This window comes from Engystomops pustulosus, chromosome 4 (genome assembly GCF_040894005.1).
Source record: "Engystomops pustulosus chromosome 4, aEngPut4.maternal, whole genome shotgun sequence".
In the NCBI taxonomy this organism is placed as follows: Eukaryota; Metazoa; Chordata; class Amphibia; order Anura; family Leptodactylidae; genus Engystomops; species Engystomops pustulosus.
This window is the reverse complement of record NC_092414.1, coordinates 88,486,346-88,500,598: the sequence shown is the minus strand read 5'-3', so window position 1 is coordinate 88,500,598 and position 14,253 is coordinate 88,486,346. Positions and strand designations below refer to the sequence as shown.

The following is a 14,253-nucleotide window of genomic DNA, read 5'->3' as shown; positions in this document are numbered from 1 at the left end:
CCTGTTCTCTTTTCAGTGGGTTACAGTCCCTTTTTACACCAGTCCTGGCGAATATTTTAGAAGCTGATCAGGAGAAATGTTGGGGTTTTGAGCAGTTCTTTGCTGTGACTAATGATATATTTGAGCGGATAGTAATCAATGTCTTTTCTCTTCAACAAATGACCTTACACAAGATATACATTCATGAGCTTAATATGTAAGTTGGAGATTGAGCAGTTGGAACCATATTAAGATCATCTGAACATGTTGAGTATTATGTGCAGGTTTATCTGCACAGGAAAACTAAAAATAATTTGCAATTCTTGCACACAAAGCAAAAGATTTTTTTTTTACAAAAAAAATAGTGGTACACTTTTTTTTTCATTTCCTTGTGTTAAATACTGACCTCAAAAAGATTTATAAAAAACTGATAAATATCTGCAGTATTTCATGCAGATTGCCTTCATGAAAACTTGCATTGTGTACAGGTAACCCTTAAAGTACATCTACCATTAGTTTACTTGTAGTAGACGTTTCCTGTAGACTTCCTCCAGACTTTTTTTAATTATAAGTCTAAAGAAGCATCGTCCCTCAGGAATTTCTACTATTAAAACTGATGGTAGATGTCCGTTAGCCTTGATGAAAAGTTTTCCTTCATCCTCCCTGGAAAACATATTTGCATGGTTATAATTAAACCATAAAATATAAAAATCATAAAATATAATATACATAATATATTACAAAATTATTTAGGGATTTCCCTTTTAAGCAAATACAGCTATGATGTCCCCTGAAGGGCACACAATATTATTTTAGCTGTACTTTGCCATATCAGTTTATTATTTGCAATGTGTTAGTTACAGCTTTTTCCCATATAATAAAAAGGGTTATTTGTATCTGGGCATTGACATTTAATTGAATTTGCCTGCTATATAGTTCTTCAATTGGAAAAAAAAAATATGTACGTGTGTGAAAATAACTTCCTATAAATGTAGTCATGTTGTCCTTTAGAAACGAGATTGTTGTCCTTGGATATGACCATTTCACTAGGAAAGAAATTGTATTTGCATATGAAATGCATGTGCAGTCGTCCTGCAGTAATGAGCGATGAATCCAGGGGTCGGGCACCTCAATAAAGAAATCTACCATCAAAATCAAGCATGGCTATACCAAGGGCACTTACTCATAGATCTAGGCAATGCAACTGTGGTAATGTTCTAATATTTGTTATCCATGCCCTCCTTCCTTCTAAAATCAACTTTTAAAATTTTAGAACGAGAAGTAACTCTCCCTCTCCAAGATTCTCCATGCTGCAGCATCACAGAATGTTAAAGTGTGCAGGAGCACTTCTCCTCCCACTGTGTGCTGAAACTTAATCTGCTGCAGTGACATTATATCAGGCAGAGGGAGGGGGAAGTGCTAATGGAGAATAGGGGGGAACTGTGTGATAGCCTGTGAATCTGCAGCATTTGGGTGCTCTGGTAAAGACTAATTTAGAAAGTTGATTAGTTAAAGTTGATAAAATGATTACCACAGTCACTGTGTCTGGATCTATGAGTAAGTGACCCTGGTATATCATGCTTGATTTTGATGGTAGATTTTCTTTGTCACTATACCGTAGTAGCGCTGCTCAGCCCCGCCCCTCTCCATAGGCATATACGGCGCCATATAACGTAGAAAGATAGGACATGTCAATGGGAATGGGAGGGGTCATCCCTCCTGTAGCTGTGCGGGCATACGTCAGTGTGAATACAGCCTTGGGCTGTATTCACATTAACGAGTGCCTGCTGTACTGCACTACTGTGGGCACACGTGGCCGTCAGGGAGAGGAGGAGGGGATGAGCGCCGCTCACCCCTGCCCCTCTCCACAGTAATAGCATGGCGCCATATTCCGGCGATAGATAGGACATGTCCCATCTTTCTCTCAGCTATGGAGCGGTACGATGCCGTACGTGTGCGCCCATTGCCGTGTATGGGAGTCGTATATATGCCATATATATGTCGGCCATATATACGTCCCCCATACATTTGTGTGAATGTAGCCCTACTCATGGCTGAGTAAGCTGTTTTTATGGAGCTGGATGCTTCAACCCCTTTTCTTAGTTTTCTTGGAAGGTATGGTATCCAGATATTTATGTTCCTAAGATTTATGATGCTTGCACATTTAAGTTATTGGTTTTTTTTTTCTTTTTTAATTAATCTCAGGCCTACAGAGTTTCATGATTTGGTGTACAAACAGACAAAAATCCCATCTCAGAACCAAGAGCTGCTCTTTGAAGGTAGAAGACTAGTTTTAGAGCCGGGGAGACAAGCAAAGCATTTCCCTGTAACTTCAGAAGAAAATCCAATCTTTGTGATCACCAGGGAGATGATGATGGTCATTGGTCTACGATATGAGGAAAGTAAGTGTGCTCATTAATGCTGTGTACATCCTGGAGGACAGTAACATACAGCATTTCAAATCATATCAGTTTGACTCAGCAGTGCTATTGGCTCAGCCATTGGTCATATGCAATAAAGCAAGTTTTGAGCTGAAATAATTTTTACCCATTTATTATTTTTTCTTCTAAGGGCAAGTTGATATTACTTAGGCTAAGTTCACACATGTATTCGGCAGGTTATGTTACATGTTCAGTTACTAATATCAGAAAACCATAGTCCACGTGATTATTTTTAAGCTTTAGTGTAACATATGTCATTACACTCGGGCCTTGTTACTTCATGTCTAATATAGTGATATGATCAATGTGCTGTCCAGATATATCATTTTTTTTCATTAGAAGAATCATTCTAAACGGTGGAAATTATTTATCTTTTTCCTCCCTAGTATTGATTCCTAAACCTCATTCACATTATGATTTGGACATTGATGCCAACATGGCAAAGGTTTGTATATTTCTTACCTATAGTTTGTAATGATGTATATATTTCATGTGGTCATACTAAGACCATGACTTAATTTATTCACCAGGCAGTAACTGGAGTTGTCTGTTATTACTGTCGAATTGCCACCTCTTTGTTACTGACACAAGATCTCACAAGGAAAGGCATATCTTGGCTCATGTGAGTTTTTTTTCAGTTAATCAGTTAAAATGGTGATTTACTGCATGTATGACTTTATACTGTTGTCTATAGATTCCCCACCCCCGTTTCCTGCATGTTCTTAGTGGTTGGAAAAAACAAATCATGCAAGAATTATGACACAGTCTGAACTTTAAAACCATTATAATAATAAACGCATACTTTTGTACCATTTATAATTAAAAAAAATTTCATTTGGGGAGATTTATCAGAAGTGTCTGAAGTAAAACTGTTCTAGTTGCCTATGGAAACTGAGCTCAGCTGTAATTTTATAAAATGCTGTGGGAAAATGAAAGCGGAGTCCTGATTGCTTGCCATGGGCATGCCATGCCATCTGCAGATGCACTGATGCACAGATTTGCCTACACACAGCCAATTCGCATGCTCTTACCTGGCATTATCACCCCTTTTTCTTCCCTTGTCTGAATCTCACTTGTCTGTAGGCAAATCTGTAAATTGTGTCCTTCTCTGTTGCACTGATTTACATGTCAATAGACAGATGTATACAGTACGTATGTATTTCAATGTTGTATTCTTGCTGTCCTGATTATCAGATGGTCACTTATGAGAGGTGTCATTTCATTTTCAGTGAAGTAATGAAGGATGAGTATAATGAGACTGTTCACAAGAACACAGAAGTCACATTGAAGTTTAACTTCTGCAACAGAACCATTGAAAAAGATCTCAAGACGTAAGTTGGGAAAATATTCTACAGTACAGATAAAATTTCAATGACTTTTAGTTATTGTAAAAGTAAAGTAGACCCTGTTTATAAACGTAATGAACGCCTGTGGGACTACAAGTCTCCCTGTAAATTGTCTATTAGTGTTACATACATCTAGTCCACTCACTTCACCCCTCAACGACTTGGCCCTTTTTGTCTTCAACTTTCCATTTTTCCTTTCCCACCTACAAAAATATTTTATTTTTACTTGTACAAAGCTTTGTGAGGGCTTGTGTTCTGCATACCAAATTGTACTTAATAGTGACAGTATTTAATATTCCCTAACGTTTCCATAATCAGGAAAAATTCCAAATGTAGGAAAATTAGTGATAAAACTGAATTGCATTATTTTCTTGTGATTTATACAGGTTTTATTGTGTTTTCATGCATTTTAAAAAAATTAGAACCTTCTGTATGAAAACATTTTTTATTAGTTTTGCCATCTTCTAATGCTAATAATTTTTTTCATACTTCAGTGTACAGAGCTGTGTAAGATGTCATTTTCAGCAAAATGAGTTGACTTTTTATTGCTACCATTTTTTGGGTACTGTATGACCTTTTGATCATTTTTTGTAAAATTTTTGTATTGCAAAAAAGTGGCTCTGTTACGGGATTTAAAGGGGTGTTCTAACAAAGTATACACAGGATAACAAATTAACACATTCTCTTATTCAATGTTATTAACAAAAATACAGCATTTCACAGATGTAATTCTAACCTGTCTCCATCAGTCCTACTGTTTACAATTTTGATTGCCCCAGAATACGACCATAAATCTTCTGACTATGTTGGATTCTTCTCAATGAATAGCTTCTCTTGTCTGCACACTGCAGTGCTCTCTGCCACCTGCCCACCCTCCCCCATCTGCGTATTACAAGACCAGCTCAGACACAGACACTTCCTGCTAGCAAGCTCTTTATCCGGGATGGAAGTATATAGCAGTGCTGACTGTGTGTGTGAGTTAGCACAGCTGAGAGTGTCAATGGGGTACATTTACTTACCCGGCCACTGGAGTTTACAGAAAGTTCATTGTCTATAATTCACTAAGATCGCGCACCCGATATCAAGAATGTGTCTCTTCCCCACGCAGGTCTGACAGAGTTCACCATCTTTTTAGTGGCATCTAAGTGACGTCACTGGGAGTGATGATCAAAGCAAACATGGCGATGCCCACACACAACTGGCTTTTGATTGCCGACAGCAGCAGTTAAAGGGTTGACACCCACAATCTGTGCCAACACAGATCTGAAAGCAGACACCCAGTCATTCGTATTAAGTTATCTCCTTAGCCATCTGTGAAAACTTATCTGTGTAAGTTTTCACAGATGGCTAAGGATATTTTATGTTCGAACTCCTTTAAGTCAAAAATGTACTCTTCTTTCTCACTGAATAGTTTCTCATCTGTATTTGCAGATATGAACATGTGATGCAGATGAGCATGGAGTCGGATATTTATGAGATACATTCCAAACTGCTACGGGTAAATATTTCTTCAATAAACAACAAAACATTTATAGTTTAAAAAGAATACCTCTAGTAATTCATTAAAGTACTATGAGGAAGAATAAATGAAATGAGTTGGCTGTCTTAGATTTTTTTTTTTTTTTGTACTGCAAACCCATCCTTCGGGCCTATGGATAGGTCATATTGGGGCAGATTTATCAAGCTGTCTGAAAGTCAGAATATTCTCACTGGTAAAATGAAAGCCGAGCTGTAATTGGTTGCAATGGGCAACTATGATAAATCTGCCCCATTGTGTCAGATCTCTGAAAGTGTTTGCGACGGAATTCTTTAGCAGTTTGCAGTGTGACAACAAAATATGTAATTTTTAAAAGTTTAATTTTCATTTCAGTATGCTGAAAACACTTTTGTGTCAATTTAATGTCACAGCATTTCAAGACTCAAATAATAATATAGAGTTCTGGCTTTTTTTTTCTTTTCAACTTTTACTATGGGGACTATATTTTGTGGTACACGTAAAGGAAATCTACCATCAAAATCAAGCATGATGAGCCAGGGACACTTACTCGTAGATCCAAGCACAGTAACTCTGGTAATCTTCTTATATTTGTTATCCATGGCTTCCTTTCTTCTAAAATAAACTGTTACACTCTCTCCCCTTTCTTTTCCGCTGCCTCATGTAATCTTACGGCAGCAGAGGATGTTTCAGCACACGGTGGGTGGGGAAATTGCTCCTGCACAGTGTAACGGGAATGCTGCATTGAGGGAATCTGGTAACACCCCCATTATCCCTTCAGGCTCATTAGCATAATTGTTAAAGTTGATTTTAGAAGGAAGGAAGTCATGAATAACAGATGTAATAAGATTACCACAGTCACAGTGTCTGGTTAAGTTCCCCTGGTTTATCATGCTTCATTTTGATGGTAGATTTAAAGGCCAGGTTGTAACAGACGTGGCCGTACCCTAATAGGCAGATGCTAAGGAGAGACCTTTCGGCCTTGATTGGGTCCCCATGATCCCACTGGGAGGGGGTGTCGCCAGACGTAACTACCACACTGCTCTCTACCACCAAACTTATTTAGATGCTGTGGTTTCTATGCCCGCAGCATCTGAAGAGTTACAGTGGCTTTATGTCCCCAAACTAACAGCTACAGATGAATAATCTCTAGGTAAAGATCCCATGACCCTCCATCAGCCGCTATTTTATGTAAACAAATGTCTGGCTGATGAGGTAAAAGACAGGAGGCTTCACTTTACATTTAAAGAAAGCTGTTGCAGAACTATTAATAGATGTATATTGCTAAATTCCCTAATATCCTGCCCCCCCCCTACACTTACATTCACATTACAAAAAACATGAGGTAAAGTGGCCAACGCCTTTAATTCCAATTATATTATTTTCCCCAGCTTTCTAGCTCTCAGCAGAATCTGGAAACATCACTGCGGGAAATTAAGAATGAACTGTCTCTTGGGGGTGCTCTCACAGACTCCTGGACCATGGTTGAAGGCACACATCCCAGTGACAGAAAGTATGTATTGATGGACATATTTTTAAAATGTTTAAAATTGCCTAAAAATTGCAAAGAACTGAAACTATAATAATTGTGAATTTCTCCTTTGTAGTGTGGAAAAGATGCTAGTGTTGCTAAACTTGATAACTGAAATCAGCTGCCAGTTCAAGAAGGATAAAGCACAGCGTAGTAAGTCTGCATTTTTCTTTTGCCTTTTTCCTAGAATTTTTGGTGTTGTAGGTTTGTTATAGGAAGTTTTATCTCAAAGGTTCCGTATGAGTAGATGGCAAAAATCTAATTTACCAAAGTGCCTTTGTCAATTAGATTTGGTGTAAACTGAAAGGAAATTGCTAGCTTTCATTTGAAAGAATATCTAATAATGGTAACTTAAAATCCAAGTATTGATGGTTCTAGGATAGGCTTAGGAATATCCGATTAGCAATACATAATACAGGGTTACTTTTGTCCATATTAAGTGTTGACCAGGGATTTTTCGAGTTGGTAGTACAGATCCATTAGGAATTACTCTATGTTATAGACAATTGGGCTGTGCCTTTGAAAGGTGGTTTATGCTGTTGATCAGCTAGTAGTGCAAGATATAACTTGAAGAAATTCACATCTTTTTGCATGGGTAGATTTCTGTCCGCAATGAGCATTGAAAAATAACACAACAGGTAAATAATTTTTGCTTTCGTTTGGGCTGTTGAACTGTACAGTTATCAGCAGGGGTTCGGAGGGACTTGCCATTTGTTAAATACCCTCTAGTCATACTGAAAAGAATCTCATAGAAATACTGAGGAAATACAGAAAAGCACAACACATCATAGGTAGAAATTTGTAGTAGGTTTGTGTAACAGTTGTTTCTGCATGTTTAAATGTTTGTCTGTTTATTGCATTTAGGGCTTCCATACAATGAGGAACAAATCCACAAGTTTGATAAGTAAGTCCTGTAGATTGTCATAGCAAAGATGCCTGCATTATAACAACATGTGTACAACCTAAATATGCAGAACATTTTAAACATTCAATACTAGAGGGGATTTCCAGGATTTCAGGAAAACCCACCATGGTCCTAAGTAAGGAAAAAATGGTCTATTTGTCCTGTAGAGCTACATCTGCCATCTGTTAAATAACACTCCCAGGAATTATAGGAAATAAGAAATGCATACACTCCATAGCCTGTTCAAGCAGTACAGCCTATTTTTCTTTCCGCTCGTGGTCTAGGTAAGTGGTGAGGCCCTGTGACCACTCCAATCCCTTAAAGGCCAATAATTGTTTGAACAGACTCATCGGGGCAGATTTACCGGTATCAATCTGTCTGAAAGTCATAATATTCCTAGTTGCCCATGGTAACCAATTACAGCTCAGCTTTTATTTTGCCAGTTTTCATGAATATTTTAAAGGGGAACTGTGATTGGTTGCCATGGGCAACTAGGAATATTCTGATTTTCAGACAGCTTGATAAATCTGCCACATCAAGTGCCACATCAAGTTTCCCCTTACTATAGGCCACCACTGATCACGAGAATGAGGATCCTTCTACCTCTAAATGAGCTGTTCATCTCTATTGCGCTTAAAGAGATAGCCACGCTCCGAACTACAGCTACGTCAGTAATTGCCATAGATGATGAATGGGGCTGCAGTGCACAAGTCCAACCTATCACTTCATTCTTTTGGGTAAAACATAACCCCATTCTCGTGATCTGCATTGACCCCATCATTGAAACTCCACCGATCAGTAATCCGTTAATCAGAGTTATTTCCTATCTGAGTCCAACTAAAACCAGAAGAGTAGGATAGAACCTCCATCTTCTTTGCAGCTTTCAGGCATAGCGGGAAGAGGCACACCTATGCGCTCTGCCCTCCCACACTATGATGCTGCAGTGTCAAGGCCACGCGATATCATAGTGAGTACTTACAGGCAGGGCGCCTAGATGTGCCGCAGTCCGATTTGCCAGGATGCCGCAAAGAAAACAGAGGTAAGTATAGAGGGTTTTTTTTAATGTAGTGTTGCTTTGGAAATTTCATTAATGGGGAGAGGGAGGGGCTCTGTTGTGGACATTGCATTAGCAAGGGGGAATCTGCTGTGGACATTGCATTAGCAAGCGGGGCTCTGCTGTGGATATTTCATTAAAGGGGGCTATGCTGTGGACATTTCATTAGCAAGGAGGTCGCTGTTGTGGATATTTCATTAGCATGTGGGGGCTCTGCTGTTGACATTTCATTAATGAGGGGAGGCTTCTGTTGGACATTGTATTAAAGAGCAGAGTCTGCAGTTCCCACCCTAGGCTTATGCTCAAGTCAATGAGGGAAATGTATAGAAGTGTCTGAGAGCAGAACTGCTCTAGATGGCCATTGCAACCAATCAAAGCTCAGTTTTAATTTCCCCACAGCTGTTTATAAAATTATAAAATGGAAGCTGATCTCTGATTGGTTTCCATGGGCAACTAGAACAATTTTACCTAAGACACTCTTGACATTCTCCCAATAAGTTTTCCCATTTTTTTATGGTAAAATTAGGTGCCTTGGCTTATACTTAAGTATGTACAGATTTTTAATTTTTTTTCCTCATAGGGAAAAGGCCAAAGACAAGGGGACCTTAAAAGTGTGTGTGAGGCTGTAAAGAAAGAGTTATTATAGTGCCCCCTTTTCTGTAGCCCCCTTCTTATAAAAACGGACAACTGAAAAAAGGACGGAGCAGCTACAGGATAGGGGGCATTTTACACCAGGGACTGCTGGATTGGTACATTATATGGGTTGGGTTAGAAATGGGGTATTTGCGGGGCAACCATTTTTTCCCCCCAGGTACCATGGTAAAAGGGTCACCAGACCCGGTCCTTGGAAAAAAATTTTGGATGCAGCTGGTCCCCAGATACAAAAAAGTTGGGGACCACTGATCTAGACTATTAGTTTCTGTTAGACCTACATTAGAATTACAGCACTGCATTACACTTGGCAGAGGCACAGTAATACATAGGTTGGTTCCCCCTCTTTTTGGCTCTCCAAAAGTACACAATTTGCCTGCAGAATCCAATTTTAGAATTCGATTTTTCTATTTTTTGTTTAATACCCAGATGCAACATCTTGGAAACTTAAAAGAAAAAAAAATAATAAACATATTAGATGCTCCAGGAAGCTTTTTTCATTAATTGTCTGAGCTTTGCAAAGGGAAATAAGAATGCTGTAGTACTGCAGTACTGCTACATGTGTACTACTGTATGGCCAAGCATTATAGCAACAAATAGCTGCACCACCTAGAATGGGCTGGGGAGCAACAGCAGAGGAAAAGCTGCAACAGAGCTATAATGAAGAGGCCTAGTCTGTCGAATTTGTAGTTTGGATACTCACACAGTAGTGTGACGGCAAATGGCATGGACAATACAGACTCCCTAGCCGACAAGCATTGCAACTGCTTTTTTATGAGTTCACCCCTTTATTTATGCATAATAAAGATTAATGTAGGAAGTGGTCAGTGACAATATCAAAGGCCTTTTTGTTTAATATAGGAGCAGTGTATGGTTCAAGTCTTTCAAATGGCCATTTAAATAGAAAAACAGTAGTTGGCACTCACCACATTTTATTTTTAAATCAAGTACTTTTTAAGATTTTCAAACTTTTTTTTTTTTTTTGTAGCAGCACAAGAAAGAAAATACATACAAACATGCATACATAACCCCCAGAGACGAGTGTTTCAATATCCGATCAAGAATTAGATCTATCTCATACGTGCACACAGTGTGCGCCATCAGATATACCAAGAGAAAGACAGGCGGAGCTTATTTGCAATTTGCAGGCTGATGTAGAGCCCCTGGACTGCATAATCAGCTTGCCACATTTTTAAAACAATTTTCTTGTATTCCATCTTCTTAAAACAAACCCATGCAATACAGGGGTGGGAGTCACAAAACAGGAGAAGTGTGGCAAGATGAAGTGCTCTGTGTAGCGCGAAACGACTCGTCCTCAACATTTCTCCTTTTGTGCGACTCCTTCCCTGTATTGCATGGATTTGTTTTAAGAAGATGGAATACAAGAATATTGTTTTAAAAATGTGGTGAGTGCCAACTACTCTTTTTCTATTTAAGTGGCCATAATACAGATTAATTCTTTATTCTTTGGCAATTGTTTTTTTTCACTCATGTTCGTTAATTAGTTTGCAGAGCCCCCCTTGTTCAGTAAAAGCAACTTAGTGGAAGAGTAGGGGAATAGCGTCAGGGTTAAACATGTTGATATAACCTTTATAACAATTTAATGACTGATCTTTTAGCATGGTAATGTGTGACCTTATGTCTCCATTGCTCATTTTTAATGTATATTATATAATATCAAACAGCTTAACAAGTAGCAATGTCAGTACCAGTTTACTCACATCCAATATCGATTTTGTGCAGGCAGAAACTCTACATTCATGCAACGAAAGCCTACTCGCTGTTCAAAGATGAATGTGTGAACAAGTATGAAAGCTTCCGTAGTAAAGTGCTGGAATGGATGCGGTAAGTGTAAAATGTTGTCTTCATGCTGTTTAGTTACTGGAGCGTGTCTATGGTTTTACCGGTCTTAAATGTTTCCCTCCAGAAAGATGATGCTCTTAAGGAAGCAGCTGTTCAGTCTCAAAAGCCAGTGCTTTGACATTGCAGAAGAAGTGTCAAAGTGTCAGCATTACATTAATGAGGTATGTCTATGCACTGTGGGGATTTTATTCTGAACATTTATTCTACTTTTTATGCATTCTTCATCATTTGCACTCTTGAAAAAGTTCTTAATTTTTTTCTGACATTTGCGTATTCTCATAATAGTATCAAGAAAATATGCCTCAAAAAATGTTTGCTAATCCTGGTGGGATAAAGCCAACAGTAAATCCAATCTACACAAGCCCTAACACCTTAGTGGAAATGACTCTTGGGTAAGTGTTTGCCTGACAATAAAGTCAAATTTAAAGACTTATATATAAACTCTCTTTTTTATTTTCAAAGACTTGACTGATCTGTAAAACTAAAATGTGTCTTCTATTTTATTTTTAGTTTTTAATATTGTATTTCACAACATCCTGACAGTCAGGTTCCTACTCAGTACAGGCAGTCCATTGGTCCTCTGTCATGTATTTTTGGTCATACAATACCATATCTGGTACTCCTTGGGCAGGGAAAGTGGTGCTCATCGTTGAATCGATGAATTTTACTGAAAAAAGCAGAGCAAGTCCTTGTTGACTTGACTATACCTAAGAACAGCAGATCTAAATAATTGGGATGATAAAAGGACCATGCAAAAGTACCTTTAGTGACAACTGCTTGAAGAGGTGGGAATGCCTACCAATGCCTGCCTGATCAGTTTCCCTCACACGCCTGAAAATGTTATCCCTAAAAGGGTTTAGGGGTCTTTTAAAAATTATGCATAGGAATTGGGTATCATATATTAAGAATATTTGATGTTTTTATGTTTTATTAGCCATGTTACAAACAGTACTAAATAAAACTTAAAATACACTGAACATAAAATTGAAAAAAATGAAAATGAAGCAGAGCTAAAATAACTTTTAAAGGAAACCTTCCATTTGATTTGATGCATTCTGAAGCAAACATACCTTGAGAATGCTGTAGCAGGATCGTATCTTGGTTTATCCCTGTGCTGAGTGGTTTTGCTGATAAAACAGATCATTATGATAATGAATCTCTGTCCCTTCTATGGCTCCTTCAGCACTTGGTCCCACGCTCCACCTAGCCTGTGAGTTTTTCTCTGCAGGAGAAGATGATGCAATCACTATTCTCTCTGCCAGACAGAATAATCAATTGCTGCACCATCCCTCAGCTGCTGTGTGTGAGTGATCCAGCTCAGGGTGATTAGTCATGCTTGACTAACCTCCATTTGTAATTACAAGCTCAGTGTCGATCGAGGCAGCCATGCTGACCCAGCTTTCCCAAGGTCCTGAATATTATAATTGTTTTTTCAGCAAAACCACTCAGCTCAGGGATTAACCAAGATATGATCCTGCATCAGTGTAGCTACAGCATTCTCAAGGTATATGTGCTTCATAATCATATGGTAGGTTTTCTTTAACAATTCCTTTAACAATAGGGGTAGGGAAGGAAACGCCAAAAAAGGAGGTTGAGAATGTGAGCTCATCATTGTCTATCAATATAGCTAATTCTAGTGGGACACCCTAAACTTTGTCAAATTTGTCTGGGTAACCCCTGTGTTGAGAACTCCACTTTTAGTATGGTGTAACCATGCTAACAGGTCCCTTCCAGCGAGAGGGGGAAGGTTCTGAGTCTGCCATCCAATGTATTGCTATGGTTTATGAACCAAAAATAAAGACTTGTGTCTAGAAATATAAACATGGCTCTATTAGTTGAGCAGGGCAATGTAATTATCAAGAGAGGATAATAACTTAACCCGTATTCCTTGATACATCTGTATTTTTAGTCATTATTTTTATCAAACATTTTCTGTGTGTGCTTCACCATTTTTTTAGTCAAGTAAGATTTTAATTATTGTCTAACTCGAGACACTTTAAAAACGGTATTTATTTTATCCAGAATGCGAAAATTAAAAGAAGAGATGGAAGGAGTTGTTAAAGAGTTGGCTGAAAATAACCACATCTTGGAAAGGTAACAGGACATACCGTTCTTATGAAATGAATGATTGTAGGTTCAAAACGACAACCTGCCGCCTGTGTGCAGCATGGTGTAGGTCAGGAGACTGAGCAGAAATAAATGCATTTTTGTGGTAAAAGGTAAAACTTATATTTCATTTATTTACCAATTTTCTCTTTGAGACCACAGGATCGTCTCCACTCCACATTTCCTACAGATTATATAACATTTTTGACGTGAGATGTTTTGTTTAATCGTATAACAAACATGGGACGTAGTCTGGAAATGAGTTTGATCATAGCTGTTCTTAAATAAAGTCCTAGTCTGCTTACTCAAAGCATGACTGAGACCATGAAATATATATTTATGCTATCCCATATGTGATTACTGTTCTTGGTGAGACTGCAATAGTTAACAGTGCCTTTTATTTATAATTTTTTATAAATAATATGCTCATGGCTCCTGTCACCTCGTTTTTAAAAGTATTTTGGCACTGTATATTTTGTGTTTTAGTTTAATTCCTTCTGCTAATGGTTTGTTTGCATTATTCTTTCTCCAGATTTGGGGCACTGACTATGGATGGTGGTTTTCGAAATGTGGACTGCATATAATCTCCTATGTAGAAGGTGTCAAACTCCACCTTGCCTCATGTGACATTTCATTGGACCTTAACCCTTGTCTGCTACCGTATTTGTAATTTCAGTGCCAGAAATGTATGTATATATGTATTATAATGTGAATATACGGTGACGTTTCAGTCTATTCTTCTTGGTTTTGTTAGAAATGCTGTAGTCCAGTTACCTGAACTCCATAAAGTACTGTAATTATCAGTTCAATAGTGTACAGAAAATGTATCAATAATGCATCTAAGGTTAATAACTGTTTTAATTAAAACATTGAATATATTTCA

The 14,253-nt window shown here is 38.1% G+C and overlaps 1 protein-coding gene across 1 annotated transcript in view; it reads left to right on the top strand.

Moving 5' to 3' along the window:
* TBK1 (TANK binding kinase 1) overlaps window positions 1–14,253 on the top strand; it is a 26,824-nt gene extending 12,571 nt beyond the window's left edge. The window contains exons 8-21 of the mRNA XM_072146643.1: window positions 17–196; window positions 2,185–2,381; window positions 2,807–2,865; window positions 2,951–3,042; window positions 3,650–3,751; window positions 5,198–5,264; window positions 6,653–6,774; window positions 6,869–6,945; window positions 7,657–7,696; window positions 11,145–11,246; window positions 11,329–11,425; window positions 11,550–11,656; window positions 13,287–13,358; window positions 13,903–14,253. Coding sequence (XP_072002744.1) covers window positions 17–196; window positions 2,185–2,381; window positions 2,807–2,865; window positions 2,951–3,042; window positions 3,650–3,751; window positions 5,198–5,264; window positions 6,653–6,774; window positions 6,869–6,945; window positions 7,657–7,696; window positions 11,145–11,246; window positions 11,329–11,425; window positions 11,550–11,656; window positions 13,287–13,358; window positions 13,903–13,954 — 1,366 coding nt within the window. The 3' untranslated portion in view covers window positions 13,955–14,253. The remainder of the gene's footprint in view (window positions 1–16; window positions 197–2,184; window positions 2,382–2,806; window positions 2,866–2,950; window positions 3,043–3,649; window positions 3,752–5,197; window positions 5,265–6,652; window positions 6,775–6,868; window positions 6,946–7,656; window positions 7,697–11,144; window positions 11,247–11,328; window positions 11,426–11,549; window positions 11,657–13,286; window positions 13,359–13,902) is intronic.